Genomic DNA, 27,947 nt, shown 5'->3' with positions numbered 1-27,947 from the left:
GGAGTTGTAGTTTCGTGGGTCCTGGAGCGGCCCTCTACCCACCTCCCTTCTGGATCGCAGCCCCGCTGCACTTCAGGAAAGCGCTGCCCCGGCCACCCACGCTGGCCCGTGCGGTGGCTCCGAGAGTGTCTTATGCTGGGCGGGGGCCCGGCCAGGCGGGGCGCGGAGGTGAAACTACATTTCCCAGCGTGCACAGCGAGGGTCGCGCAGCCCCGCGTTAAAGAGCCCGCTCCGCCGAGCGCCGGGCGGCGGCAGGTACGTCAGTCCGCGAGGGTCCCCGCAGGGCCTCTGCGCCCCAGCAGCTTTCCGGTGCACCGTCACTGACTGGGAGCACCGAGTCGAGCCGCGGGCCACCCGGGTCCTGACAGGGAAGAGTCCCCGGGAGCTTTGCGGTGTCCCCGGGAGCCCACAGGGGTTTCTGCGCTCCCGCGTCCCCTTGGCCTGGGTCTTCCAAGGAGCCCCGGGACCCGGCTGGTGCGGCGGGACCTGCGGGCGGCTGGGACCGGGAGGGATGCGGACCTCAGAGGATCCTCACCCTGAGGCAGGTGGGACTCTGGATGCCGGCGCTGCTCTGATTTTACTTTGAGGCCGCTTCTCCTGTCTCAGTTTACCCGGCCGGGGCCCCGTATTATGCACGAATCTCAATGATACGCTGTTGGGTAATTTACAACACGATTTTACTCCCATTTAACTTCTTTCGGTCTGTTATTTCAGAAGGCAGCAAATCAGAGTCCTCCGTGAGCTTTTTTTTCCTCTTTAAAGTTATAAAATGTGCAGTCCCTGACCCACCTGTCTTCAAAAGGTTCATATGAAGAGTTCTTAGTACTTTATTCTCTCTCTGGCTCCCCAGCCCTATCCCAGTCTTGGACAGCGTGGGGGTGAGGACACTAAAAATATTTCAACTTGATCTCAGCAGATGAGGCTCTATTGGAAGTGGATAGAGGCCGGGCGCCAAGGCTCATGCCTGTAATCCCAGCTTCTTGGGAGGCTGAGGCAGGAGAATCTCTTGACCTCAGTAGGTGGAGGTTGCAGTGAGCCGAGATCACGCCACTGCACTCCAACCTGGGCGACAGAGCGAGACTGTGTCTCAAACAAACAAACAAACAAACAAACGAACCTTAGGGCCTTAGGGCACACTTTCTCAGTACCCCTTGAGATTGTGTAACTCCAGCGAACTATTAATTAAAAACAAAAACAAAACAAAACAAAAACCCGGGTGAGGTGGCTCACGCCTGTAATCCCAGCACTTTGGGAGGCCGAAGCTGGTAGATCACCTGTGGTCAGGAGTTTGAGACCATCCTGGCCAACATGGTAAAACCCCGTCTCTACTAATAATACGAAAGTTAGCTGGGCGTGTTGGTGCACTTCTGTAATCCCAGCTACTTGGGAGGCTGAGGCAGGAGAATCGTTTGAACCTAGGAGGTGGAGATTGCAGTGAGCCGAGATCACGCCATTGCACTCCAGCCTGGCGACAGAGTGAGAGTCTCTCAAAAAAAACAAAAACAAAAACAAAAAAACAAAAAAGCCAGGCCTGGTGGCTCACACCTATAATCCCAACACTTTGGAAGGTCAAGGCGGGAGGATTACTTGAGTCCGGGAGTTGTAGGTCAGCCTGGGCAACAAAGCGAGACCCTATCTCAACAAAAAATAAAAACTAGCAGGACTCATGCATAGTCCCAGCTACATGGGAGGCTGGGATTGGAGGATCGCTGGAGCCTAGGAGTTTGAGGCTGCAGTGAGCTGTGATCACACCACTGCATTCCACCCTCTGGTGACAGAGCGGGACCCTGTTTCTCAAAAACAAAACAAAACAAAAACCTAGCCTGCCTGTACTATTAAAGGAATGGCAAAAGGCAAAATTAATTTTGCGCCAACCTAATGGCTATGTTTCTGCTTTTTTTTTTTTTTTTTTTTTTTTGAGACGAGTCTCGCTCAGTGGCCCAGGCTGGAGTGCAGGGGCGCGATCTCGGCTCACTGCAAGCTCTGCCTCCCGGGTTCACGCCATTCTTCTGCCTCAGCCTCCCAAGTAGCTGGGACTACAGGTGCCTGCCACCATGCCCAGCTAATTTTTTTTACAATTTTAGTAGAGACGGGGTTTCACCGTGTTAGCCAGGATGGTCTCAATCTCCTGACCTCGTGATCCACCCGCCTCGGCCTCCCAAAGTGCTGGGATTACAGGCGTGAGCCACGGCGCCAGGCATTTCTGCTTTTTAAACTACAGTTTTCTTGTCTAGAGCTTCAGTGAGATAAGAGCCAATTCTTAGGACTGATGGGTAGGTCGTATGAAGTGACACTGATGTGCCTTTGCCATAGTGCCTGAAAAAAGCACTCCGTATGTATTTGCTACCTGTATCATTTTACCTTTTGTGTTAATCTCTCAGGGGATGCCTCTCAGCCTTGCTTGATTCCCCGGGCCTTCCCTGATTTTTTTCTTCTTCAGGGCAATCTTTAACTCAGAGAATGTTTGAGAGCTTCCAGTCCTTCCTCCTTCAGGGACAGGTTAAACTCTCCTGCTTCCTTGCCTGGCTGGAAAGATCTATCATTCATTGAGCCACTGGTGTGTGCCACATACTTTACATTGTATTTCATGTTGAAAACAGTCCTGGGAAGTTGATGTCTTTGGCCTTAAATTTCAGATTAGGAAACTGAGGCTTAGAGAGGTTAAGTAACTGCTGGGCGCAGTGGCTCATGCCTATAATCCCAGCACTTTGGGAGGCCGAGGTGGGCGGATCCCAAGATCAGGAGTTCGAGACCAGCCTGGCCAGCATGGTGAAACCCCGTCTCTACTAAAAATACAAAAAATTATCCAGGCATGGTGGTGGGCGCCTGTAGTCCCAGTTACTCGGGAGGCTGAGGCAGGAGAATCGCTTGAACCTGGGAGGTGGAGGTTGCAGTGAGCCAAGATCGCACCACTGCACTCCAGCCTGGGCGACAGAGCGAGATTCTATCTAAAAAAAAAGAAAGGAAAAAAGGTCAAGTAACTTGCCTAGGAGCCTACAGGAAGAGGTAGAGATGGGGACAAAGACTTTTGGGACTGATACTCAACCCAGGACTGTTCCTCTGCCCCATCATTAGTAAGGGATACCCTCCCCACTCTGGTCATGACCTGTCACCTGCCCATGTCTCTCCAGCACTATGCTGAGATGAAGACTAGGCTCAGACCTTCTGGGCCTTTGGACTCTCTTTGGGGCATTTCTTTCTTTTTTTTTTCTTGAGACAGAGTCACTCTGTTGCCCAGGCTAGAGTGCAGTGGCATGATCTTGGCTAACTGCAGCCTCCGCCTCCTGGGTTCAAGTGATTCTCCTGCCTCAGCCTCCTGGGTAGCTGGGACTACAAGCGCACATCACTACACCCAGCTAATTTTTGTACTTTTAACAGAGATGGGGTTTTGCCATGTTGGCCAGGCTGGCCTTGAACCCCTGACCTCAACTGTCCACTTTGGCCTCCTAAAGTGCTGGGATTCCGGATGTGAACCACCACAGCCTGCCATTTCAAGGATTTCTTTCTTGCTGTCTTTTTTTTTTTTTTTTTTTTTTTTTTCCAGACAGGGTCTGGCTCTGTTACCCAGGGTGGAATGCAGTGGTGCCAGCTTACTGCAATCTCTGCCCCCAGGGCTGAAGCAGTGCTCCTGCCTCAGCCTCCTGAGTAGCTGGGACTATAGCACAGTCACTATGCCCGGCTAATTTGTGTGTGTGTGTGTGTGTGTGTGTGTGTGTGTGTGTGTGTTTGGTAGGGATGGGGTTTTGCCATGTTGCTCAGGCTGGTCTCAAACTCCTGGGCTGAAGCAATCCACCTGCCTTCGCCTCTCAAAGTGCTGGAATTACAGGTGTGAGCCACCGTGCCTGGCCTCTTGCTGTCTTTCAGTGCCTTTGCTTGGAACCAGATAACATTATCAGCATCAGCTGAATAAGAATCTAAAAGACCCAGGTATGTTGCAACTTTGACTATTCCTGGCCTCTGTGAAGTGGAGATAATAGGAGATAATATTTATCTTGCAGGGTCTAAGGGTGTTGTCAGGATACAAAAAATCACAGCACCTTAACTGTGGTCCAGAGTGCTCAGTCCTAGTGGCTTTTCTTTCCTCCTTTCCTTCCTTCCTTCCTTCCTTCTTTCCTTCCTTCCCTCCCTCCCTCCCTTCTTTCCTTCCTTCCTTCTTCCTTTCCTTTTCCTTTCCTTTCTGAGGCAAAGTCTCACTCTGTCACCCAGGCTGGAGTGCAGTGGAACGATCTCGGCTCACTGCAACCACTGCTTCCTAGGTTCAAGCGATTCTCCTGCCTCAGCCTCCTGAGTAGCTGGGATTACAGGTGCCCACCACCGTGCCCGGCTAACTTTTGAATTTTTGGTAGAGATGGGGTTTCACCATGTTGGCCAGGCTGGTCTCAAACTCCTGACCTCAGGTGATCCACCTGCCTTGGCCTCCCAAAGTGCTGGGATTACAGGCATGAGCCACCGTGCCCGGCCTATTAATTTTAATTTAATTTTTTTTTAGACAGAATCTCGCTCTGTCACCCAGGCTGGAGTGCAGTGGCATGATCTTGGCTCACTGCAACCTCCACCTCCCGGGTGCAAAAGATGCTCCTGCCTCAGCCTCCTGAGTAACTGGGATTATAGGTACCTGCCACCACGCCTGGCCAATTTTTGTATTTTTAGTAGAGACAGGGTTTACCATGTTGGCCAGGCTGCTCTTGAACTTCTGACTTCAAGTGATCTGCCTGCCTTGGCCTCCCAAAGTGCTGGGATTACAGGCGTAAGCCACTGTGCCTGACCTCCTAGTGGCTATTATTATTAAATCATCCCTCCCTTGTATTTGTTTAGGCTTTGTCATAATTACAATAGATAATACATGCTGAGCTCTTTACATATATTTACTCCTTTTGTACTTCAGCTCTACAAAGTAGGTTTATTGTAGTGGTTGAGCAAGTGGACCCTGTAGTAGCCTGGGAAGCATGAATTTAAAAATTAATTAATTTAAAGGCTGAGGCAGGAGGATTGCTTGAGTCCAGGAGTTTGAGACCAGCTTGGGCAACACGGCAAGACCTGATCTTTTTTTTTTTTTTTTTTTTTTTGAGACGGAGTCTCGCTCTGCCGCCCAGGCTGGAGTGCAGTGGCCCGATCTCAGCTCACTGCAAGCTCCGCCTCCCGGGTTTATGCCATTCTCCTGCCCCAGCCTCCTGTGTAGCTGGGACTACAGGCGCCCGCCACCTCGCCCGGCTAGTTTTTTGTATTTTTTAGTAGAGACAGGGTTTCACCGTGTTAGCCAGGATGGTCTCGATCTCCTGACCTCGTGATCCGCCCGTCTCGGCCTCCCAAAGTGCTGGGATTACAGGCTTGAGCCACCGCGCCTGGCCTACCCGATCTCTTAAAAAGAAAACAAATAATGAAAATATTAGCTAGGCATGGTGGCGTCTGCCTATGGTCCCAGCTATACAGGAGGCTGAGGTAGCAGGATTGCTTGGGCCTGGGAGGTTGAAGCTGCAGTGAGCTATGATTGCACCATTACACTCCAGTCTGGGTGACAGACTGAGACCCTGTCTTTAAAAAAAAAAAAAAAAAAAAAAAAAGTAAAAAAGGCAATATAAAAAGAGGCTGGGCATGGTGGCTCATGCCTGTAATCCCAGCACTTTGGAAAGCCGAGGCAGGTGGATCACCTGAGGTCAAAAGTTTGAGACCAGCCTGGCCAACATGGTGAAACCCCATCTTTACTAAAAATACAAAAATTAGTCAGGCGTGTTGGCACGTGCCTGTAATCCCAGCTACTCGGGAGGCTGAGGCAGGAGAATTGCTTGAACCCAGGAGGTGGAGATTATAGTGAGCTGAGATTGTACCACTGCAATCCAGCCTGGGGGATACACTAAGATCCAGCTCAAAAAGAAAAAAAGGGAATAAAATGGATACTCTGGAAAAAAGGTTTAGTATCAAACTTGGCTGTGCCACTTGCTAGCTTTGGCAAGTTATTTCATCTCTCTGTGCTTCATTTCTTCGTGTTTTTTTTTTTTTTTTTTTTTTTTTTTTTTTTTTTTTTTTTTTTGTAGAGTCAAGGTCTCTGTATGTTGCCCAGGCTGATTTCTAACTCTTGGGCTCAAGTGATCCTCCTGACTTGGCCTCTTGGCCTCCCAAAATGCTGGAATTATAGGCATGAGCCACCACACCCAGCAATTTCTTCATCTTTTTTTTTTTCAAGATAGATTTTTGCTCTTCTTGCTCAGGCTGCCGTGCAATGGTATGGTCTCGGCTCACTGCAACCTCTGTCTCCCAGGTTGAAGTGATTCTCCTGTCTCAGCCTCCCAAGTAGCTGGAATTACAGGCGCCCGCCACCACACCTGGCTAATTTTTGTATTTTTAGTAGAGATGAAGTTTCGCCGTGTTGGCTAGGCTGGTCTCAAACTCCTGACCTCAGGCAATCCGCCCGTCTCAGTCTCCCAAAGTGCTGGAATTACAGATGTGAGCCACCGCATCCGGCCTCTTTTTTTTTTTTTTTTTTTGGAGATGGAATCTCGCTCTGTCACCCAGGCTGGAGTGCAGTGGCGCAATCTCAGCTTACCGCAACCTCTGCCTCCCGGGTTCAAGTGATTATCCTGACTCAGCCTCCCGGGTAGCTGGGACTACAGGCAAGTGCCACCACACCTGGCTAATTTTTGTATTTTTGGTAGAGATGGGGTTTCATCATATTGGCCAGGCTGGTCTGGAACTCCTGACCTCGTGATCTGTGCACTTTGGCCTCCCAAAGTGCTGGGATTACAGGTGTGAGCCACCACACCCGGGTGGCAGTGCAGTTCTAAGACAGTGCAGTTCTAAGCTGCCTGCCAGAGGAGTCTGGTATCTCACAGGAATAGAGGTCTATTTCAGTGTGCCAGCTGTGCTCAGTCATTGGTTTTGAGAAGGTTGGTTGGAAGCGTGGCCTCCATGTAAACAAGGTGGGAGATTCAGATCGTAGCAGCTGGGGGCATCTGTTAGTTAAACTCCCTGCTGCAGCTGACCTGAGGGTTAGAGGTGCCTACAGCCATATGGTGAATTGGTGGCAAAGTTGGAGGGAGAGCTTGGTGGGTGTCCTGGGAGAAGCCTTCACCCTCAAGTGCCTGGCTGAGATTTCTAGCTGGAATGTCCCCTCTGGTTTTCTCTTCTGGGCTGAGTAGGGAATGGAGCAATTTCTGTTACTGACAGAGGCTTTTCCTGAAGGTGTGGGTGTTGCTGAGTGGTAGTGTCCCGTCAGCCTTTTCTCTTCTGGTGGCAACAGAGCCTGGCACAAGAAGAGCCTGTGGCTGAGCTTCAGGTTTCCTGTCACTTTGGCTGGGATGTGGGCTGACCACCAGATGCGTGCTCAGGGCGCAGCTCAGCCGGTGGTGAGCAGCTTACTTGCGTGGTCTTTTCCCATGCTGAGCTTTGAGGGCTGGAGGGAGGAAGTGGGGGTGCTGCTTTGTGGGACAGCAGTGGGAGCCCTGCCAGAGGTGAATGTGCAGGTACTCCTGGGGACTCATTGGTCTCGGGGAGGCCAGGGGCTCAGGAGTCAGATTGGTTTTCCATCTGGCAGGAGTGCTGGCAGGTTGGGGGAGACAGGGGTAGGGGTGAAGCCAAATCTTTGGCCTTGCTTTGCCCCTACTTGCTGAGAGTGCCCTGGAGGAAGATGGCGGGCGGGTACGGCTGCATCCCCTGCTGGGCTGGATGAGACCCCTGGGAAGGGAGGTCCCCGAGTGCCCACTCCTGCAGCTCTGTGTGCATATGTGCTCCCCACAGCTGCCCCCCTCTCCAGGGAACCCCCATCAGCTTGAGGAGCCTGAGGGGTGGGGTTAGGCATTTGCTCTCAACCTCCTTTCCCCCTTGCTCTGGGTGGCCCCAACTCTTACCCTATCCTGCTGCCCTCCCTTCCTCCTTCCTGGGCACACTCCCTGGGGAAATGGCACCCATCCACATTTTGTAATGTCAGCAGACACGCTGATCGTGTGACCCCGTCATCCGCCTTGGTGTCCACCTAGAGAGATGAAATCTTCTGTTCACACGAACCTGTCTCCAGAGGTTCATAGCAGGACTATTCATATCTGCCAAAAACTGGAGACAGCCCAGATGCTCTTCAGTGGGTAAATGGAGAAACAGATGCGGCCCGTCTGTGCGAGGGAACACTGCTCCTCCGATAAAAGGCTTGGGCCACGGATATGCGCAATGACTTGGATACGTCTCAGAGGCATCATGTTGGATGAAAGAAGATAATCTCAAAAGATTATATTCCATTTTATTTGACTCTTTTTTGAGGTCTTGCTCTGTCAACCAGGCTGGAGTGCAGTGGAGTGATCATGGCTCACTGTAGCCTTAACCTCCTGGGCTCAAGCAATCCTCCCACTTTGGTCTTCCAAAGTGCTGGGATTATAGACGTGAGCCACTGCACCTGTCCTGGCCTTTATTTTATTTTAGTTAATTAATTAGAGATAGGGTCTTGTTCTGTGACCAAGGCTGGAGTGCAGTGGTACAATCATAGCCCACTGCAGCCATAATCTTCCAGGCTCAAGCAGTCCTCCCACCTTAGCTTCCTGAATAGCTGGGACTACAGGCACACGCCACCACACCTGGCTAATTTTTGTATTTTTAGTAGAGAAGAGGTTTTGCCATGTTGGCCAGGCTGGTCTCGAACTCCCGACCTCAGGTGATCTGCCCGCCTCAGCCTCCCAAAGTGCTAGGATTGCAGGCATGAGCCTCTGCGCCCGGCCGACATTTTTTTTTTTTTTCTTTGAGACAGAGTCATGCACTGTTGCCCAGGCTGGAGTGCAGTGGCGCGATCTTGGCTCACTGAAAGCCCCGCCTCCTGGATTCACGTCATTCTCTTGCCTCAGCCTCCTGAGTAGCCGGGACTACAGGCAGTTGCCACCATGCCCAGCTGATTTTTTGTACTTTTAGTAGAGACGGGGGTTTCACCGTGTTAGCCAGGATGGTCTCGATCTCCTGACCTTGTGATCTGCCCGCCTCGGCCTCCCAAAGTGCTGGGATTAGAGGCGTGCGCCACTGCGCCCGGCCCCGGCCGACATTTTTTAAGTCGATGAAACTGTAGCTTTAGAGAGCAGATCAGTGGTTGTCACGGGTTAGGCGGGGAGGAGAGGTTGCATGAGGAAGTTTGTCTGAGTGTAGATAGTGGTGATACCAACACGAATCTATACATGTTAAAATCATAGATCGCATACAAAAATAATTAATTTTAGTTATGACAGTTTAACAAATAGTCATATCTACTCATATTGCCATCTCAGGAAGCCCCTCTGCTTGGCCAGAATGGAGCAGCCAAAGGGAGTTGATTGGACGGTCGTCATCCTGACCTGCCAGTACAAGGACAGTGTCCAGGTCTTTCAGAGAGGTAGGGGACTCCCCCTTCCCACCTTGCCCCTAATGGAGAAGCTCCCTCCCCTTCCTGGCTATGTCCCTCCAACACCAGGTGCCAGGCCGGCCTGGGTTCAAACCCAGATCGCACTTCTCCCTAGCCATGTGACAGCATACATGGCATGTCATTCCTTGTGTCTCGGTTTTCTCATCTGTAAGATGGGAGTAATAGGACTTCTCTCACTGAGTTGGGTGAAGATCTAATGGCCTTCTGTATGGAAAGCTAAGTCAAGGAAGATCAAACACTGATGATCAATAGGCTTGCTCAGGTGCTTTGGGCCAGGGCAGAGAGCTGGGGGTCAGGTCCCAGTGTCTCTTCTGACCCTAGAACTGGAAGTGCGGCAGAAGCGCGAGCAGATCCCTGCTGGGACGCTGTTACTGGCCGTGGAGGACCCAGAGAAGCGTGTGGGCAGCGGAGGAGCCACCCTCAACGCCCTGCTGGTGGCTGCTGAACACCTGAGTGCCCGGGCAGGCTTCACTGTGAGTGCTCACCAGGGCCACCTCCCTGGTCCGTGTCCCTGCTGGAACCAGGTCATTTCTGAGATCCCCAGCTCCTCTGGCTCCACTGCCCTGGCTAATTCAGCATTGGCTTCCGCACTGGCCTCAGTTTTTGTTTCTGTAAATTGGGTGGACTCATCTTTGCCTTGTCGTCCAAGTGAGGGCAGAAGGCAGGGCCAGCTTTTGCAGTGTTTTTAGAGAGTTGGAGCCAATATCTCAGAGTGAGGCTTTCTGGCTTCTCTTGAAACATTCAAAGGTCTTGCTAGTCTGGGCTGTCATCCCCACATGGCAACTAACTGTTCACTGGAACTGAGATGTGACTGCCTGCTTTGGGCAGAGCATGTGAGTCAGCATCCCACTGGTCCCGTGTCTCCTGTGCAACCAGCCACTTCACCTGGTCACCTCATCTGCATAGCACCTTTGTGTGCAGAGTGAGGGTAGGCACAGGCTTGGACATGCTCTGCAGAGGGAGATGGCACCAGCAGGGGAGGGGACCACTGTAGTTGCTATGGAGCTGACTCCCCAGAGTCACCCAGCCAGGCCTCAGTTGTTGTCGCCTATAACCTCCCCTTCAAAACAGACAGCAGAGGCCGGGTGCGGTGGCTCATGCCTGTAATCCCAGCACTTTGGGAGGCCGAGGTGGGCGGATCACCTGAGGTCAGGAGTTGAAGACCAGCCTGACCAATGTGGTGAAACCCCCTCTCTAATAAAAATAAAAAAATTAGCCGGGCCTGGCTGCTCACGCCTGTAATCCCAGCTACTCGGGAGGCTGAGGCAGGAGAATCGCTTGAACCCGGGAGGCAGAGGTTGCAGAGAGCCGAGATCATGCCACTGCATTCCAGCCTGGGCGACAGAGCAAGACTGCATCTCAAAAAAAAAAAAAAAAAAAAGAGGTAGCCAGGCGTGGCGGTACACACCTGTAGTCCCAGCTAGTTAAGAGGCTGAGGTGGGAGGCTCACTTTAGCCTAAGAGACCGAGGCTACAGTGAGCTGGGATCATGCCACTGCACTCCAGACTGGGTGACAGAGTGAGACCCTGTCAAAAAACAGCCAACAACAGCAGCAACAAACCAGGCAGCAAGAAGGTGGCCCAGGTGGAGGGCCCTGGGCTGCCTTATCCAGGAGGGACCAGGGCTACCCCTTGCCTGCCTGTGGCCATTGGTTTGACCTTGCCTTTTGTCCCTTGAGTACCTGAGTAAATTTGTGTTGGGGTCTCTCTCTGGATTGGAGGGTGCCATCCTCCAGGGCCTCTGCCTGAGGCCTCTGTTCACAGGGCTTTCCCACTCCTGCAGGTGGTCACATCTGACGTCCTGTACTCGGCCTGGATCCTCATTCTGCACATGGTAAATGAGCTCTGGGGCGGGGGCCAAGCAGAAGGCCGGAATCCCAGTTCGTGGAGTTGAGCAGGACTTCAGGCATGTTCTGCCACAGTGTGTGTGCAAGGTGAAATCTGGAAGATTCTAAATGTCTAAAAACTGAATTGGCTAAATATATACCACGTATTTTCCCAGCAGAATATCAGATTAAAAGGTCCATCTAGGGCCGGGCACGGTGGCTCACGCCTGTAAATCTCAGCACTTCGGGAGCCCAAGGCGGGAAGATTGCTTGAGCCCAGGAGATTCAGACCAGCCTGGGCAACATGGTGAAACCCCATCTCTATAAGAAATACAAAAATTATGGCCGGGCGCGGTGGCTCAAGCCTGTAATCCCAGCACTTTGGGAGGCCGAGACGGGCGGATCACGAGGTCAGGAGATCGAGACCATCCTGGCTAACACGGTGAAACCCCGTCTCTACTAAAAAATACAAAAAACTAGCCGGGCGAGGTGGCGGGCGCCTGTAGTCCCAGCTACTCCGGAGGCTGAGGCAGGAGAATGGCATGAACCCGGGAGGCGGAGCTTGCAGTGAGCTGAGATCCGGCCACTGCACTCCAACCTGGGCGACAGAGCGAGACTCCGTCTCAAAAAAAAAAAAAAAAAAAAAAAAAGAAATACAAAAATTAGCCGCCATGGTAATGCACGCCTGTAGTCCCAGCTCCTCAGGAGGCTGAGGTGGGAGGATCACTTGAGCCTGGGAGGTTGAGGCTGCAGTGAGTTATGGTTACACCACTGCACTCCAGCCCGGGTGACCGTCTCAAAAAATAAAAATATAGGCTGGGTGCAGTGTCTCACACATGTAATCCCAGCACTTTGGGAGGCTGAGGCGGGCAGATCACGAGGTCAGGAGTTCGAGACCAGCCTGGGCAGCATGGGGAAACCCTGTCTCTACTAAAAATACAAAAAATTAGCCAGGCATGGTGGTGCATGCCTGTAGTCCCAGCTACTTGGGAGGCTGGGGCAGAAGAATCACTTGAATCCGGGAGGCAGAGGTTGCAGTGAGCTGAGATCACGCCATTGCACTCCAGCCTGGGTGACAGAGTGAGACTCCATCTCAAAAAAAAAAAAAAAAAAAAAAAAAAAAAATATATATATATATATATATATATCCATCTAACTCTATGCATTGACTAGAATCCAGGCTTATCAGCTCTATAACCATGGGGAAGTCACTTAACCCTTTTTAGGCCTCAGTTTCCTCCCAACGTGGATATGAACATTCTGAGACACTACATGTAAACGCTTAAAACAGGGCCTGGTGGCCGGGCACGGTGGCTCATGCCTGTAATCCCAGCAATTTGGGAGGCCAAAGTGGGCAGATCACTTGAGGTCAGGAGTTTGAGACCAGCCTGACTAACATGGTGAAACCCTGTCGCTACTAAAAATACAAAAATTATCCGGATGTGGTAGTACACGCCTGTAGTCCCAGCTACTTGGGAGGCTGAGGTGGGAGAATTGCTTGAACCTGGGAGGTGGAGCTTGCAGTGAGCTGAGATCGCGCCACTACACTCCAGCCTGGGCAACAGAGCAAGACTTCGTCTAAAAAATTTCAGTGCAATGCAATGCAATGCATAATATAAAAATATATTGTAGGAGAAAATATCAAGAGAACATTTTTTTTTTTTGTCTTTTTTTTTTTTTTTTTTTTTCCTTTTTGTGGAGAACGGGGTCTCGCTATATTACCCAGGCAGGTCTCGAACTCCTGGGCTCAAGCTATCCTCCCGCCTCTGCCTCCCTGAGAGCTGGAATTACAGGCGTGAGCCACCGCGCCCGGCCAAGAGAACATTTTTTATCAGCCCTCCACTGGATGGCTTTCTGCCTGCAAAGCTGATGAGATGGCCTTGGGCTGTCTGCACTGGGGCTTCCTCACCAGTCCCCCCACTCCCAGGGTCGAGATTTCCCCTTTGATGACTGTGGCAGGGCCTTCACCTGCCTCCCTGTGGAGAACCCCGAGGCCCCCGTGGAAGCCTTGGTCTGCAACCTGGACTGCCTGCTGGACATCATGACCTATCGGGTGAGGCTGGGTGGTGACCCCTAGTGCCTTGTCTCAGGTAGAGCCACTTCCCTCCCACTGTTCCCCAGCTATGATCTATGCTGTCTCAGCTGGGGGGCCCCAGGAGGAATGGTTTTGAGGGTGCCTAGTGTTAGTTAAGAGCTTCGGCCGGGCACGGTGGCTCAAGCCTGTAATCCCAGCACTTTGGGAGGCCGAGACGGGCAGATCACGAGGTCAGGAGATGGAGACCATCCTGGCTAACACCGTGAAACCCCGTCTCTACTAAAAAAAAATACAAAAAAACTAGCCGGGCGTGGTGGCGGGTGCCTGTAGTCCCAGCTACTCGGGAGGCTGAGGCAGGAGAATGGCGTGAACCCGGGAGGCGGAGCTTGCAGTGAGCTAAGATCTGGCCACTGCACTCCAGTCTGGTCGACAGAGCGAGACTCCGTCTCAAAAAAACAAAACAAAACAAAAAAAGAGCTTCAAGAAGTTAGTTGTGTCTGGGGGCAGTGGCTCATGCCTATAATTTCAGCACTTTCAGAGGCCAGGGTGGGAGGATCACTTGAGGCCAAGAGTTCATGACCAGCTTGGGCAACACAGCAAGACCCCCTCTCTACAAAATAATTTTTAAATAATTACCTGGGCATGGTGGCATGCACCTGTAGTCCCAGCTACTCAAGAGGCTGAGGCAGGAAGATCGCTTGAGCCCAGGAGTTTGAGGCTGCAGTGAGCTACAGTCTCACTACTGCATTCCAGCCTGGGTGACAGAGTGAGACCCTGTCACAGGAACAACAAAAAAGTTAGTCACATGGGAGAAGCTGTAAATCCGGGTCAGCCAGAGGGCGGGACAGACCAGGTCTTGGAGGACCCTGTTACGTCAACAGCACAGTATCCTTGAGGGCAGGTGAAGCGCTAGGTCAGGCACCAGCTGTGTTCTGTCTCCTTCCCCCGCCGCAGCTGGGCCCGGGCTCCCCGCCAGGCGTGTGGGTCTGCAGTACCGACATGCTGCTGTCTGTTCCTGTAAATCCTGGTGAGCCTGAGACTACCTGGGACCACCTTCCCTCGTCACAGCCACAGCGAGAAGCCAGCTCTGCCTTTCTTTGCCCACCTTGCCTCTGTGCCTGCCCCACTGCCCTGTTAGATGGGAAGCTGGAGGGTGTGGAGAATGAAGCCTGGTGGAGGCAGGGCTTCTCCTGCTGTGCCTCAGTCCGTCTGTCTATAGGATGGACAGAAGCAGCCCTGCCCCTTCTGCCCCACGGGGTTCTGCGGAAGAACTTTGGGAGAGGAGGGCTGTCATTTTCCCAGGGGAATGTCCATTTGGCTTGGAAGCCGTATTTCCCTTTTAGAGGCGCCTGGGTGCCCCAGCCCTGGGCTCTTGCTTCCTCCTGGCGGGGGACTCCCTGCCTTGGGTCGAGGCCCCTGGGAGCCTCCTGACTGCCCCACCCCACAGGGATCAGCTGGGACAGCTTCCGGGGAGCCAGAGTGATCGCCCTCCCAGGGAGCTTGGCCTACGCTCGGAATCATGGCGTCTACCTCACTGACCCCCAGGTAGTTCCCCTGGGGGCAGTGGAGCCGACTGGGGTAGCCTTCCCCCTGTCACTGGTCAACCTCTCATCCTGGATTTCTTGGCATGCTCCTGAATCCAAGGAGTTTCCTCCATGGCAGCGGCGCCAGTGCTCCCTCACTCTGGCCAAAAATACATTTCACACTGACCGCCTGCCCGGTCTCTGTGCCCGGGCTTGGGACTGCGAAGATATTTAAAGCCTGTCCTCCGCCATCATGGAGTAGAAATCTCAGGCCTCCTGAGAACGCCAGCAACTGCCAGCCTTGCATCTTCAGCTTTGCTTTGAAGAACGCCCTTGCTGCTACCTGTGGCTGTGGCCTCCTTCCAGATCCCTTCCTGCTCCCTCCCCTGATTCTGTTTCTCCCTGCATATAGGGCCTCGTTTTGGACATTTACTACCAGGGCACTGAGGCAGAGATTCAGCGGTGTGTCAGGCCTGATGGACGGGTGCCACTGGTATGGCTGCTGGGCCCAGGTTGTGGGGCTTTGGGGACCTTATGGGATGGGAAGGGAGGGTTTGTCTTCCTTCAATTCCTTCTGGAAGCCTCCAGGACAAGCTAGTGCTAGAATCTGAGGATAGGGTAATCTTGAAATCAGGGGCTTGTCCTGAACCAGAAAGCCTAGAACCAGGTGTGCACGGTGGCTCATGCCTGTAATCCAAGCACTTTAGGAGGCTGAGGTGGGTGGATCAGTTGAGGTCAGAAGTTCGAGACCAGTCTGGGCAACATGGTGAAATCTTGTCTCTACTAAAAATACAACAGTTAGCTGAACATGGTGGCGTGTGCCTGTAATCTCAACTACTTGGGAGGTGGAGGCCCGAGAATCGCTTGAACCCAGGAGGCAGAGGTTGCAGTGAGCGGAGATCATGCCACTGCACTCCAGCCGGGGTGACAGAGTGAGACTCTGAATCAACCCCCTGTCCGCTGCAAAACAAAACAAAACAAACCTCAAAAGCTCAAACACAAAAAGGAAGCCTAGAACCAGAATGTGAGCAAGTTAAGGAGTGCGACGGGAGGAGGCCTAGAGCCAGACTCCGGGAATGCTTCCAGCATGAGGGGCAAGGATTGGAGAGGCGGGGAAATCTGGGAGTGGGCCACTGCGAGGGTAGAGAGCTGGGTTCGGGAGGAGGCCTGACAGTTGAGGGGGTCCCAGAAGGTGCCTTGGTGGGAGCTGCCCCAAAGAAGCCTGGAGTCTGGGTGGTGGAGTGGTCAGAAGGCGACACTCCCTGCCTGGTGTGGCACTCAGCTTCACGTGGCCCGTCTGCATGTGCCCTCCCTGACTTGTACCAGGGCCTGGTCCAGGGCTCTCTGTCTCTGATCCTTTTGGGGTCCCTTCCAGGTCTCTGGGGTTGTCTTCTTCTCTGTGGAGACTGCCGAGCGCCTCCTAGCCACCCACGTGAGCCCGCCCCTGGATGCCTGCACCTACCTGGGCTTGGACTCTGGAGCCCGGCCTGTTCAGGTGACTGGGGGAGGGCAGCTGGGGGGGCCTGGCCTGGGGATGAGGCACTGTGTGGCCTCAGGCCAGCCACTTCCCCTCTCTGGGGCAGAGTCTCCACAGACGGGACGGCCCTGGTTTAGCCTCAGAACTTGGGGGCTAAACCCCTGCCATGCCAATAGCTGTGCTTCTTCCCCTTCCTGCAGCTGTCTCTGTTTTTTGACATTCTGTACTGCATGGCTGAGAACGTGACCAGGGAGGACTTCCTGGTGGGGAGGCCCCCAGAGTTGGGGCAAGGCGATGCGGATGTAGCAGGTTATCTGCAGAGTGCCCGGGCCCAGCTGTGGAGGGAGCTTCGCGATCAGCCCCTTACCATGGGTGGGTACTGCGTTTCAGCTCCCTGGGGTGGGGAGACCATGGGAGTGAGGACCCCAAGAATGGAGCTGCTCACTGCATGCGGGGCCAGGCAGCCTAGCACAGGGACTGGGCAGTTCTCCTGTCCTGTGCCAGATCCCCGCACTGAGCTACCTCCTTCCCCTTCCTGTCTTCCTTTTGTCTCATTCCTAGGCTCTCCCAGCCTGTCCACTTTGTTTGTTTTGTTTTTTGAAACGGAGTCTCTCTCTGTCGCCCCGGCTAGAGTGAGGTGGTGCGATCTCAGCTCACTGCAACCTCTGCCTCCTGGGTTCAAGTGATTCTCCTGCCTTAGCCTCCTGAGTACCTGGGATAATAGCCGTGCATCACCACACCCGGCTAATTTTTGTATTTTTAGTAGAGATGGGGTTTCACCATGTGGGTCAGGCTGGTCTTGAACTCCTGGCCTCAGGTGACCCGCCTGCCTCGGCCTCCCAAAGTGCTGGGTTTACAGGCATGAGCCACCATGCCTGGCCCTAAGCTGTCTACTTACTTTCTTTTTTTGAGACAGAGTATGGCTGTTGCCCAGGCTGGAGTGCAGTGGTGCAATCTTGGCTCACTGCAACCTCTGCCTCCGGGGTTCAAGTGATTCTCCTGCCTCAGCTTCCTGAGTAGTTGGGATTACAGATGCGTGGCACCATGCCTAGCTAATTTTTTTTTTTTTTTTGGTTTGAGACAGAGTCTCGCTCTGTTGTTCAGGCTGGAGTGCAGTGGCACGATCTCGGCTCACTGCAAGCTCTGCCTTCCAGGTTCATGCCATTCTCCTGCCTCAGCCTCCCAAGTAACTGGGACTACAGGCGCCTGCCACCACACCTGGCTAATTTTTTTTTTTGTATTTTTAGTAGAGATGGGGTTTCACCATGTTAGCCAGGATGGTCTCGATCTCCTGACCTTGTGATCCGCTCGCCTCGGCCTCCCAAAGTGCTGGGATTACAGGCGTGAGCCACCGTGCCCGGCCATGCCTGGCTAAGTTTTGTATTTTTAGTAGAGACGAGATTTCACCATGTTGGTCAGGCTGGTCTCGAACTCCTGACCTCATGATCTGCCTGCCTCGGCCTCCCAAAGTGCTGGGATTACAGGTGTGAGCCACCGTGCCCAGCCAACCTGTCTGCTTTCTAGCTGTGTGGCTTTGGGCAGGTTCCTGACTCAGTTTCCCCTAACAGGCTCATTGCCACACCTGCCCCCATGTGTCTGTGCTGCTGGGAGGCCAGCCTGAGTCACAGCAGGCATGGGGTTGGGGTCCGTACTTATGTCTTTACAGCCTACGTCTCCAACGGCAGCTACAGCTACATGACCTCCTCAGCCACTGAGTTCCTGCACAGCCTCGCACTCCCTGGGGCTCCTGGGGCCCAGATTGTGCACTCCCAGGTGGAGGTGAGACCTCCCTGCCCCTCTGGTGCCTGCTGGGTGCCTGGGATCAGGTGGGATGTGGATTCCCAGGAAGACAATAGCCGGCCTTGGAACAGATGGCCTGAGTGCAGGTGTTACCCCCGGCTTACGCATGAAGTGCTGGAGGCTCAGAGAGGCGAAGTAACTTGCCTAAGGCCACACAGCCAGTAAGTGACCAAGTCAGGATTCTGCATGGAGCTTACCTGATTGAGAAGCTAAAGAAGACCTTTCTTTGGGGTCTGCCTGGGGTGACAGTGGTGGGCCTGGGTCAGTGCTGTGCTGCTGAGAAAGGGGACAGGTAGGGTTCAGAGGTGGCCCCCAGGGTGGCGGGGTTGGGCGTAGCTGGACAGGTGGGATGGAAATAGGCCTGAGGCTGGGGCCCAGGCAGGTCCAGAGAGGAGTCTAGGGGGCTGCAGGGCAGGGGAGCAATAGGCCTGGACGCTTCGCCCCCAGATGCTTGGCTTGGGAGGAGAGTTGAGGCAGCCCTGGCCCTCGACCCTCATGCTCTTCCTACCCGGCTGCACAGGAGCAGCAGCTCCTGGCGGCTGGGAGCTCTGTGGTCAGTTGCCTGCTGGAGGGCCCTGTCCGGCTGGGTCCCGGGAGTGTCCTGCAGCACTGCCACCTGCGGGTGAGGCCTGAGCGCGTGGGCATATTGGGGCAAGGGTGCTGGCATCCCGTGTGTGTTGGGGGGTGCTGGGTGCCTGCCCACCCAGGATGTCTGCCCTGTCCCCCGCCAGGGCCCTGTTCACATAGGCGCTGGCTGCATGGTGAGTGGCCTGGACATAGCCCACTCCGAGGCTCTGCATGGCTGGGAGCTGCATGACCTTGTCCTGCAGGGACACCGTACGCGGCTACACGGCTCCCCGGGCCACGCCTTCACCCTTGTTGGCCGTCTGGACAGCTGGGAGGTAGGCAGTCGCCCTGCATTCCCTCACCCCCATCTTCAGGCTTTGGGGAGCCCCAAGGAGTCCTGGCCCCCACCCCACGGCGGGGTTCTCTGAGCACTGGTCCGTGGGACAGGCTGTGAGGAGGGTAGGATGTAGGAGGAGAGGATGAGGGAGGAGGTAGGGTGAGGTTAGGCTGTGAGACCAGCAGAGTCTCCACAGGCTTTCTCCCTCCTTGCATCTGCTGAGACAGCTGCGCTGGGTGGGGATTTTGTTTTTGTTTTTTTTTTTTTTTGGAGATAGAGTCTTGCTCTATCACCCAGGCTGGAGTGCAGCGGCCCAATCTCAGCTCACTGCAACCCCCGCCTCCCAGGTTCAAGTGATTCTCCTGTCTCAGCCTCCCAAATAGCTGGGACTACCAGCGTGCACCACCACGCCCAGCTTAGTACAGATGGGGTTTCGTCATGTTGGCCAGGCCGGTTGGGTGGATTTTTTTTTTTTTTGAGACAGAGTCTCACTCTGTCACCCAGGCTGGAGTGCAATGGCGCGATCTCGGCTCACTGCAAGCTCCGCCTCCCGGGTTCACGCCATTCTCCTGCCTCAGCCTCCTGTGTAGCTGGGACTACAGGCGCCCGCTACCACGCCCAGCTAATTTTTAAATATTTTTTAGTAGAGACGGGGTTTCACCGTGTTAGCCAGGATGGTCTCAATCTCCTGACCTCGTGATCTGCCCACCTTGGCCTCCCAAAGTGCTGGGATTATAGGCGTGAGCCACCGCGCCCGGCTGGGTGGAGATTTTTATCCCCCTTTGGCAGGCTAGAGACTGAGGTTCAGAGAGGGAGGTAACCCGCCTTGGGCTGCAGCCAGTTGTGGTGGGTTGGGCCTGGAACCCAGGGTTCTGCTCCAGATTTCAGGCACCTCGGCAGGAGTGTTGGAGCTGCAGGGCTGAAAGCAATTTCAGAAATTGCTCCATGGCTGGGTGTAGTGGCTCACGCCTGTAATCCCAACACTCTGGGAGGCCGAGATGGGAGGATCTCTTGAGTCCAGGAGTTCATACCTGCAGTGAGCTGATTGCACCACTGCGCTCCAGCCTGGGTGGGTCAAGTACGTGCTTTGTCTGTCTTTCTGCCCTCACATGAGCACTTAAGCAGCTCCTGGCCCCCTGGCCTAGTGTCTCTAACCCTTTCCTGTGGCCCCTGCAGCCCTGACTGCTTCCTCCTCTCCCCCAGAGACAGGGGGCAGGCACATATCTCAACGTACCCTGGAGTGAATTCTTCAAGAGGACAGGTGTTCGGTAAGGTGGACACCGCTAGAGTCTTGGTGACCTGGGCAGCTGGGGTGACTGCTGCTTTTCGAGGTGTGTCTCTCCCCTGCCCCAGAGCAGCACGGGCCCTGCTACCATCCAGGGGCCTGGGTGGTTTTGAGATTCTCTCCAGTACTTTCCCCTGGGCAGCTCCCAGTCTCTGGCTGTGCTGACTTTGGCATTCTTGTTCAGCGGTCTGGGAAAGGATGCCAGGCAGCCTGGCCCCAGACCTGAATTGCCCACTTGTGCTACCTCGGAGGAGACTGTCCTATCCCCATGAACTGACAGGTGGCTCAGGGCTTGGGGAGGAGACTGGAGCTTTTGCTTCCCTCCTGGGAATGTGCCTTCTCCCCACATCAGAGCCTGGGACCTGTGGGACCCTGACACGCCGCCAGCAGAGTGCTGCCTTCCCAGTGCCCGCCTCTTTCCTGTGCTCCACCCTTCGAGGGACCTGGGACCCCAGGACCTGCTGTGGATGCTGGACCGCCAGGAGGATGGGGGCGAGGCCCTGCGAGCCTGGCGAGCCTCCTGGCGTCTGTCCTGGGAGCAGCTGCAGCCATGCCTGGATCGGGCTGCCACGCTGGCCTCTCGCCGGGACCTGTTCTTCCGCCAGGCCCTGCATAAAGCGCGGCATGTGCTGGAGGCCCGGCAGGACCTCAGCCTGCGCCCGCTGATCTGGGCTGCTGTCCGCGAGGGCTGCCCCGGGCCCCTGTTGGCCACGTTGGACCAGGGTGAGTGTGCGGGCTGGTAGTGCTGCAGAGTCAGGCCAGGGGCACCTGCCCTCCCTGTCCTCTGGGCCATCCCCTGAGGGGACTAGGGGGCCATGAGGTGCTCAAGCTGGGAAGGGGCACGCTGGAGTTTACTTTTAGGATTCTGGAAAGCCTCATCCTTGTCAGTGGGGTTTGATCAGAGGTTGAGGCCTGGCAGCTGAGCTCTAGGTCCTAGGCACATCGGCAAACCCTGCATGTTCTGTACCGGGTGCCGGGATGTGGGTGCAGAGCGTGGGGAGGGGACAGGGCCCCCAAGGGACATGGTCAGTTCTGCGTGAGGTCCCAGGCACACTGCTGGGGGCTCACAGCCTTAGCCTCGTAGGCCGTACCTCGTGGAAGGTCCCAGGGATCATGGACATGATTGGTATTGAAGCTACTCACCCAGAGCCACACGGCTAGCTGGTGGTGAGGCTGAGACCTGAGCCCAGGTGGTTTGAGCCCAGAGCCTGAGCTCTTCACCACTATGGGAGTCCTAGGTGATGCTGAAGAGACACCTATGGGCTGGGACTCTGGGACTGGCAAGACGAGAGGATCTCTGCCAGGCAGAGAGGAGGGGTGCAGTTACAGTCAAAGATACATTGTGGGCAAAAGCCAGGAGGTGTGAGGGGTCTGGCGCATTTGGGGACTGTTGAGTAGCCTCTCAGGGCAGAGGATTTTGAAGACAGGCCTCTTCCCCTGCCACCCCCAATTCCTGGTCCCTCAGTTGCAGCTGGGGCAGAAGATCCTGGCGTGGCAGCGCGGGCACTGGCCTGTGTGGCGGACGTCCTGGGCTGCATGGCAGAGGGCCGTGGGGGCTTGCGGAGCGGGCCAGCTGCCAACCCTGAGTGGATGCGGCCGTTCTCATACCTGGAGTGTGGAGACCTGGCAGCGGGCGTGGAGGCGCTTGCCCAGGAGAGGGACAAGTGGCTAAGCAGGTGGGTACTAACGGAGGTCAGATCCCTTGGATATGCCCCTGGCTATCTGGGAAGTGGCCCCTGATGGACGAAGCCCAGAGAGAGGTGGGGCACCGTTGGGTACCCCAGGACAGTCAGGTCCCCAAAGCCAGGCAATCGGCCTCCAGCTTGGGCTGCATGCCGCCATCCCTCCCTCTTCTTTTGGCAGGCCAGCCTTGCTGGTGCGAGCGGCCCGCCACTATGAGGGGGCTGGGCAGATCCTGATCCGCCAGGCTGTGATGTCAGCCCAGCACTTTGTCTCCACGGAGCCGGTGGAGCTGCCGGGACCTGGGCAGTGGGTGGTGGCTGAGTGCCCAGCCCGTGTGGATTTCTCTGGTGAGCCCCTTGTGGCAGGTGGGGGTGAGGGTACCTGCCCCAGAGCCAGGCTGGCAGCTTCTGTGACCAACTTGACTCTTGCCACGCTGCCGTAGGGGGCTGGAGTGACACGCCACCCCTTGCCTATGAGCTTGGTGGGGCTGTGCTGGGCCTGGCTGTGCGAGTGGATGGCCGCCGGCCCATTGGAGCCAGGGCACGCCGCATCCCGGAGCCTGAGCTGTGGCTGGCGGTGGGGCCTCGGCAGGATGAGATGACTGTGAAGATAGTGTGCCGGTGCCTGGCTGACCTGCGGGACTACTGCCAGCCCCATGCCCCAGGTCAGGCACCCTGAGACCTCTGCAGGTGGGGCTGGCACACATGGCCAGCTAGGGGTGGGGGGCAGAAGCTAGAGACTGCAAGCCACTGGGGTCTGGCCTGAGGAGCCAGCCAGTCTGGCTGAGGAGCCTGAAGGGAAGGAAGGGGCTGGGAGTCAACCTGCATAGGCACCTACAGACACAGGAAGTAGAGATGACATGTGTCCCTGTCTGGGAGTCCAGAGGCCCTTTTATGGCTTGGGGGTGGGGCCAGTACTGCTGCTGGACTTTTGTCCCACCGGATGAGTCCCGCACTGGCTGGGAAGTCATGAGGGTGGGTGGGTGTCTGTGTCTGCCCTTGGAGACCAAATTCCTTCCTCATGCCTGTCCCTCTGCAGGGGCCCTGCTGAAGGCGGCCTTCATCTGCGCGGGGATCGTGCATGTCCACTCGGAACTCCAGCTGAATGAGCAGCTGCTCCGCACCTTCGGGGGTGGCTTTGAGCTGCACACCTGGTCTGAGCTGCCCCACGGCTCTGGCCTGGGTAAGCGGTCCCTGCCACCTGCTACCCACTGACTGTCACAGCCCTCCAACCTTGCCTGTGATCCCTGTCCCTGGCCTCTGCCCTTAGAGGGAGTCAGGCAGGCCTGGGCAGGGCAGAGGTGTTTCATGCCTGCTCTCTCCTCTCTGCCCTGCAGGCACCAGCAGCATCTTGGCAGGCACTGCCCTGGCTGCCTTGCAGCGAGCCGCAGGCCGGGTGGTGGGCACGGAAGCCCTGATCCATGCAGTGCTGCACCTGGAGCAGGTGCTCACCACTGGTATGTGACTGCCCTGGAGTTGGGGGAGGTCACTGACACTTTCCCAAGGGCCTGCGGGGGGAGTGGATTTGCATGTGATTGGCCAACAGCCACGTGACTGTGCTGCTGTTGAAAATACTTTCCTTCTAGTCACTTTGACCTTCTCTGGTCACTTTCAACTTGAAATGTTCTACCTCCCAACGAGCTGTTTCATGAGCATCTACTGAGTGCCTGTGCTGTGCCTTTCTTTTCTTTCTTTTTTGAGATGGAGTCTTGCTCTGTCGCCCAGGCTGGAGTGCAGTGGTGTGATCTTGGCTCACTGCAAGCTCCGCCTCCCAGGTTCACACCATTCTCCTGCTTCAGCCTCCCGAGTAGCTGGGACTACAGGCGCCTGCCACCACACCCAGCTAAGTTTTTGTATTGTTAGTAGAGACGGAGTTTCACCATTAGCCAGGATGGTCTCGATCTCCTGACCTAGTGATTCGCACGCCTCGGCCTCCCAAAATGCTGGGATTACAGGCGTGAGCCACCGCACTGGGTCTGTGCTGTGCCTTTTATGCTTGTTGGAACCAGGTGCTATGCTTCGTGACTGTGCCTATCCAGGGCTGTGCTCAGGTAGGGCTGGGCAGAGCTGGTTTGGACCTTCTGCCTGCCCTTCTGGCATCATGCCCTTACTTGAGATGCGATCACCTGTGCCCCCGCCCCCACCCCCTGGCCATATGGTAGGGCAGCAAGAGCCCAACAATGACTATGATCTAATGAATGTCACCAGCGCCAGGCTTCTCACTCCTCTTGGCCACCGAGCCCCCTGGAACCCATGGTCAGTGTAGAGCAGCCACAGGCTTGTCTGGTTTCAGGTCCACCTCAGGGTGTCAGGCCCCATCTCCAGCACACCCCTGGAAGGAAACTGCTGCAAAGGCCTACTGAAGCCTGATTGTGGTGTTTCTGTAGCTCAAGCCTCTCATTTCACTGTAGTGACTCATATCCCATAATCGGTAGTCATTAGCAAAAGGGGCAGATGGGGAAGCCTTTCCAGCTTTCTTTTGAGGTGCGCCATTCAAGTTCTACATTGGCCAACGGATGACTATTTGTTGAGAACCCACTCTGTGGGGCCCCGGGGATAAAATGAGCAAAAATGGGGTCCCTGCCCTCAAAAGTCCTGTGGTCTCCTGGAGACAGACATTAATCAATAACCACTCAGGTGCATGTGTATTACAAACTGTGCCAAGTGCTCTGAAGCAGAGGGGCACAGTTAAGTCTTGACGTTTCAAGACATAGCCACTTTGCAGCCACCAGGTTTTGGCTGCAAAGTTCCAGATGGCTCCTGTCTTTTGCATTTCGTACTCTAAACCCTTGCAGGCCCTTCCCTAAATATCAAGGGTCTGTCCCAGAAGCAACTCAAGTTTTGTTATTTTTAATTTTTCTTTTATTTTTGAGATGGAGTCTAGCTCTGTCACCCAGATTGGAGTGCAGTGGCACAATCTCGGCTCACTGCAACCTCTACCTCCCGGGTTCAAGCGATTCTCCTGCCTCAGCCTCCCGAGTAGCTGGTATTACAGGCGCCCGCCACCATGCCCAGCTAATTTTTTGTATTTTTAGTAGAGATGGGGTTTCACTGTGTTGGCCAGTCTGGTCTTGAACTCCTGACCTCGTGATCCGCCCGCCTTGGCCTCCCAAAGTGCTGGGATTACAAGCATGAGCCACCATGCCTGGACTAGTTTTGTTATTTTTATGCAGCTACAAGGAGGAAAATGATACATACCTTTCATTACTGAAGCTGGAAAGATGTGTAAGTTAGATAGGATAAAAATAGATCCTGATGAGCTTCCTTCCAACATAAACCACCTTTCAGAAGATGGTGCAGGGAGACTCAGGCTATAGGGAAGGTATCTGTCAGCCTCTCCTCTGACTAAAACTCCCCTAGGAGGGGCAGAGGTTAGTGTAAAATATGTATTTTTTGAGCCAGAGTCTCACACTGTTACCCAGGCTGGAGTGCAGCGGTGACATCTCAGCTCACTGCAACCTCTGCCTCAGCCTCCCCAGAAGCTGGGATTACAGGGCACGTACCATCATGCCTGGCTAATTTTTGTATTTTTGGTAGAGATGGGGTTTCACCATGTTGGCCAGGCTGGTCTCAAACTCCTGACCTCAAGTGATCTGCCCGCCTTAGCCTCCCAAAGTGCTGTGATTACAGGTGTGCGTCACCATGCCCGGCCATAGTGTAAAATCTTTATCCTTCAATGTGGTTTATCCCAATTCCAATTACACATTAGGTCTAAAACAAAACTCAGGCCTCGGGAATGCCAAGCTTTGCCCTGGAGTGAAGCCCATTCCCTTGCTGGGATTATCCTGGGGACAGAAGCTGCGTAGCTCACTGTCCTGTGGAGTTGAGGGAAGCTATCTTTCCATACTGCTCCCAGCAAGGGGTGCAGGGCCGGGAGCCTAGACTGGGAGAATGAAGCTGGGCCAGACAGACTCCAACAGTGACAGGCCCTGGGCTCACAGGAGGTGGCTGGCAGGACCAAGTGGGTGGCCTAATGCCTGGCATCAAGGTGGGGCGCTCCCGGGCTCAGCTGCCGCTGAAGGTGGAGGTAGAAGAGGTCACGGTGCCTGAGGGCTTTGTCCAGAAGCTCAATGACCACCTGCTCTTGGTGTACACTGGCAAGACCCGCCTGGCTCGGAATCTGCTGCAGGTGAGCTCCGGCCCCAGCATGAGGGAGGCAGGCAGGGAGCCTGCTGGCTGGGCCTGGGTCCTCACCACCCCTTCTCCTGCCCCGTCCACAGGATGTGCTGAGGAGCTGGTACGCCCGACTGCCTGCTGTGGTGCAGAATGCCCACAGCCTAGTGCAGCAAACTGAGGAATGTGCTGAAGCCTTCCGCCAAGGTGAGGGGCTTCTTCCGGGGCGGGGGGGTCAGGGCACCAGGAGCGAGTATCCTGCCACTTGTCGGTTTGAGGCCAGGGTCATCTGCAGGCTTGGTACAAGCTCCAGATATTAGGCCTCTGGGAACAGAAGCCTATTGTCTGTCCTCTCCAAGGTCTCACATTTAGGGGAAAGTCACATCTGAGGACAAAATTTTCATTATGGGAAAGGCCCTCCAGCCCCACCTAACAGGAAGCAGAAAGGGGAAGGGACTCACCCCATGGCTGAGTTCCAGGGAAGTCTGAGCTGGGCAGGGCCCCAGTGTGTGGCTTCACAGCTCCCTAGATGCCGACTGTGCTGGGTGTGGTGTTGGTTGCTTCCCGCACATTGGTCCTCAGGTGGTCCTGGGAAGTGGGCTTGTTACTTCCAGCTCCAGCCAGCACTGGAATCCGGCTTCTTTACCATGACACTGGCTCAGCAGCACGTCCTGGCACTTCATGCAATCTCCAGACGGGTGCTGAGTATCTTGGCCCAGGCACATCACTCCCCTCTGCCCCACCTCAGGAAGCCTGCCTCTGCTGGGCCAGTGCCTGACCTCATACTGGGAGCAGAAGAAGCTCATGGCTCCAGGCTGTGAGCCCCTGGCTGTGCGGCGTATGATGGATGTCCTGGCCCCCCACGTGCATGGCCAGAGCCTGGCTGGGGCAGGCGGTGGAGGCTTTCTCTATCTGTTGACCAAGGAGCCACAGCAAAAGGAGGCCTTGGAGGCGGTGCTGGCCAAGACCGAGGTACTGATGGGGCTGGGGTTGATCAGGAGACCTCTTGGGGCAAGAAACCTCACTGTGGCCCACCAGTTAACCAGGGGCTATATCTGCAAGTCCCCTGGTCCTGCAGGCTCAGTCCAGCCTCCAGAAGGCCTGAGATTTGTCCAAAGCCTTCTAAATACTTCCCGTCCTGTCCAGGGCCTTGGGAATTACAGCATCCACCTGGTTGAAGTGGACACGCAGGGCCTGAGCCTGAAGCTGCTGGGGACTGAGGCCTCAACCTGTTGCCCTTTCCCATGAAGCTGGCTTCTCTCTGCAATAGGAGAAAACCTGGAGCTACAGTGTCCCCCACCTTCCTTGCCCCATGGGAACCTCCACCTCCTACTCCCCACCCACCTCTGCGAATCTGCTCCCAAAGGAAGCTGACCAGAGCAAGACCTGGGCAAGCAGAGAGTGCCTGGGACAGGACTGACCTGGTGGACAGTGGCCTAGGTATAGCCTCTGTTCCTCCTGGACATAAGAAGGTCCCAAGCTTAGTATCCCATGTGGCCTTTACAAATCCTATGACTGGCCTTCTCATTCCACGAGGGCCATGGAAAGGGTTGACAGCCAGCCTTGGCATATGGCTGGGAGTCCCTTGGCAAGGCCAACCCTGAAGAGGCCCTCCGAGGCATTCCCTGTGGCCTTCCTTAGGGTTGTAGACTTCACGCTTCACCCTCATGGGAGCGTGGGAGTGAGGGTGGCGGTCCCTTGCCAAGTTGGTGGCAGTGACCCAGCGATTCACTGCCATCCCAGGCCTTAACCAGCAAAGCTACGGACCGTGCCAAGTGACCTGGTGCCTGTGGGAAGTGGGTTCTCAGGACTGGCATTCTTGGAATAAAGTCACTCTGTCCTTACAGGTGGTTCTCATAAAGTCACTTTTGCTCCTCCTGGGAGCAGTTCCCACTTCCCCTACACTATGGGGAACTGGCCCTGCGGTGATCCAGCTTGT

The 27,947-nt window shown here is 55.0% G+C and overlaps 2 protein-coding genes across 6 annotated transcripts in view; one reads left to right on the top strand and one right to left on the bottom strand.

Annotated features, from left to right (window-relative positions):
* The window catches only part of AARS1 (alanyl-tRNA synthetase 1), a 370,792-nt gene that overhangs the window by 220,680 nt on the left and 122,165 nt on the right, over positions 1-27,947 (bottom strand). The window lies entirely within an intron of this gene.
* On the top strand, positions 4-27,851 carry FCSK (fucose kinase). Of its 5 annotated transcripts, XM_050772671.1 has the most exons (25): positions 265-545; positions 3,865-3,927; positions 9,231-9,334; positions 9,686-9,837; positions 11,147-11,197; positions 13,117-13,242; positions 14,179-14,251; positions 14,672-14,769; positions 15,160-15,240; positions 16,123-16,242; positions 16,425-16,596; positions 17,891-18,003; positions 18,545-18,646; positions 18,756-18,926; positions 20,132-20,196; positions 20,566-20,936; positions 21,679-21,889; positions 22,077-22,243; positions 22,339-22,560; positions 22,935-23,078; positions 23,233-23,352; positions 25,837-26,024; positions 26,116-26,215; positions 26,757-26,980; positions 27,155-27,851. In XM_050772671.1, the coding sequence occupies exons 3-25, from the start codon at positions 9,253-9,255 to the stop codon at positions 27,254-27,256; spliced, it is 3,255 nt and encodes a 1,084-aa protein (XP_050628628.1). In that variant the 5' UTR covers positions 265-545; positions 3,865-3,927; positions 9,231-9,252; the 3' UTR covers positions 27,257-27,851. The 5 variants fall into 5 exon arrangements, with proteins under 5 accessions (XP_050628630.1, XP_050628626.1, XP_050628628.1 ...); XM_050772669.1 differs by lacking the exons at positions 265-545; positions 3,865-3,927 and adding an exon at positions 18-255; XM_050772670.1 differs by lacking the exon at positions 3,865-3,927.

This window comes from Macaca thibetana, chromosome 20, assembly GCF_024542745.1.
Source record: "Macaca thibetana thibetana isolate TM-01 chromosome 20, ASM2454274v1, whole genome shotgun sequence".
Lineage (NCBI taxonomy): Eukaryota > Metazoa > Chordata > Mammalia > Primates > Cercopithecidae > Macaca > Macaca thibetana.
The sequence above is the reverse complement of the archived record's forward strand: the minus strand, read 5'-3'. Positions and strand labels throughout refer to the sequence as shown.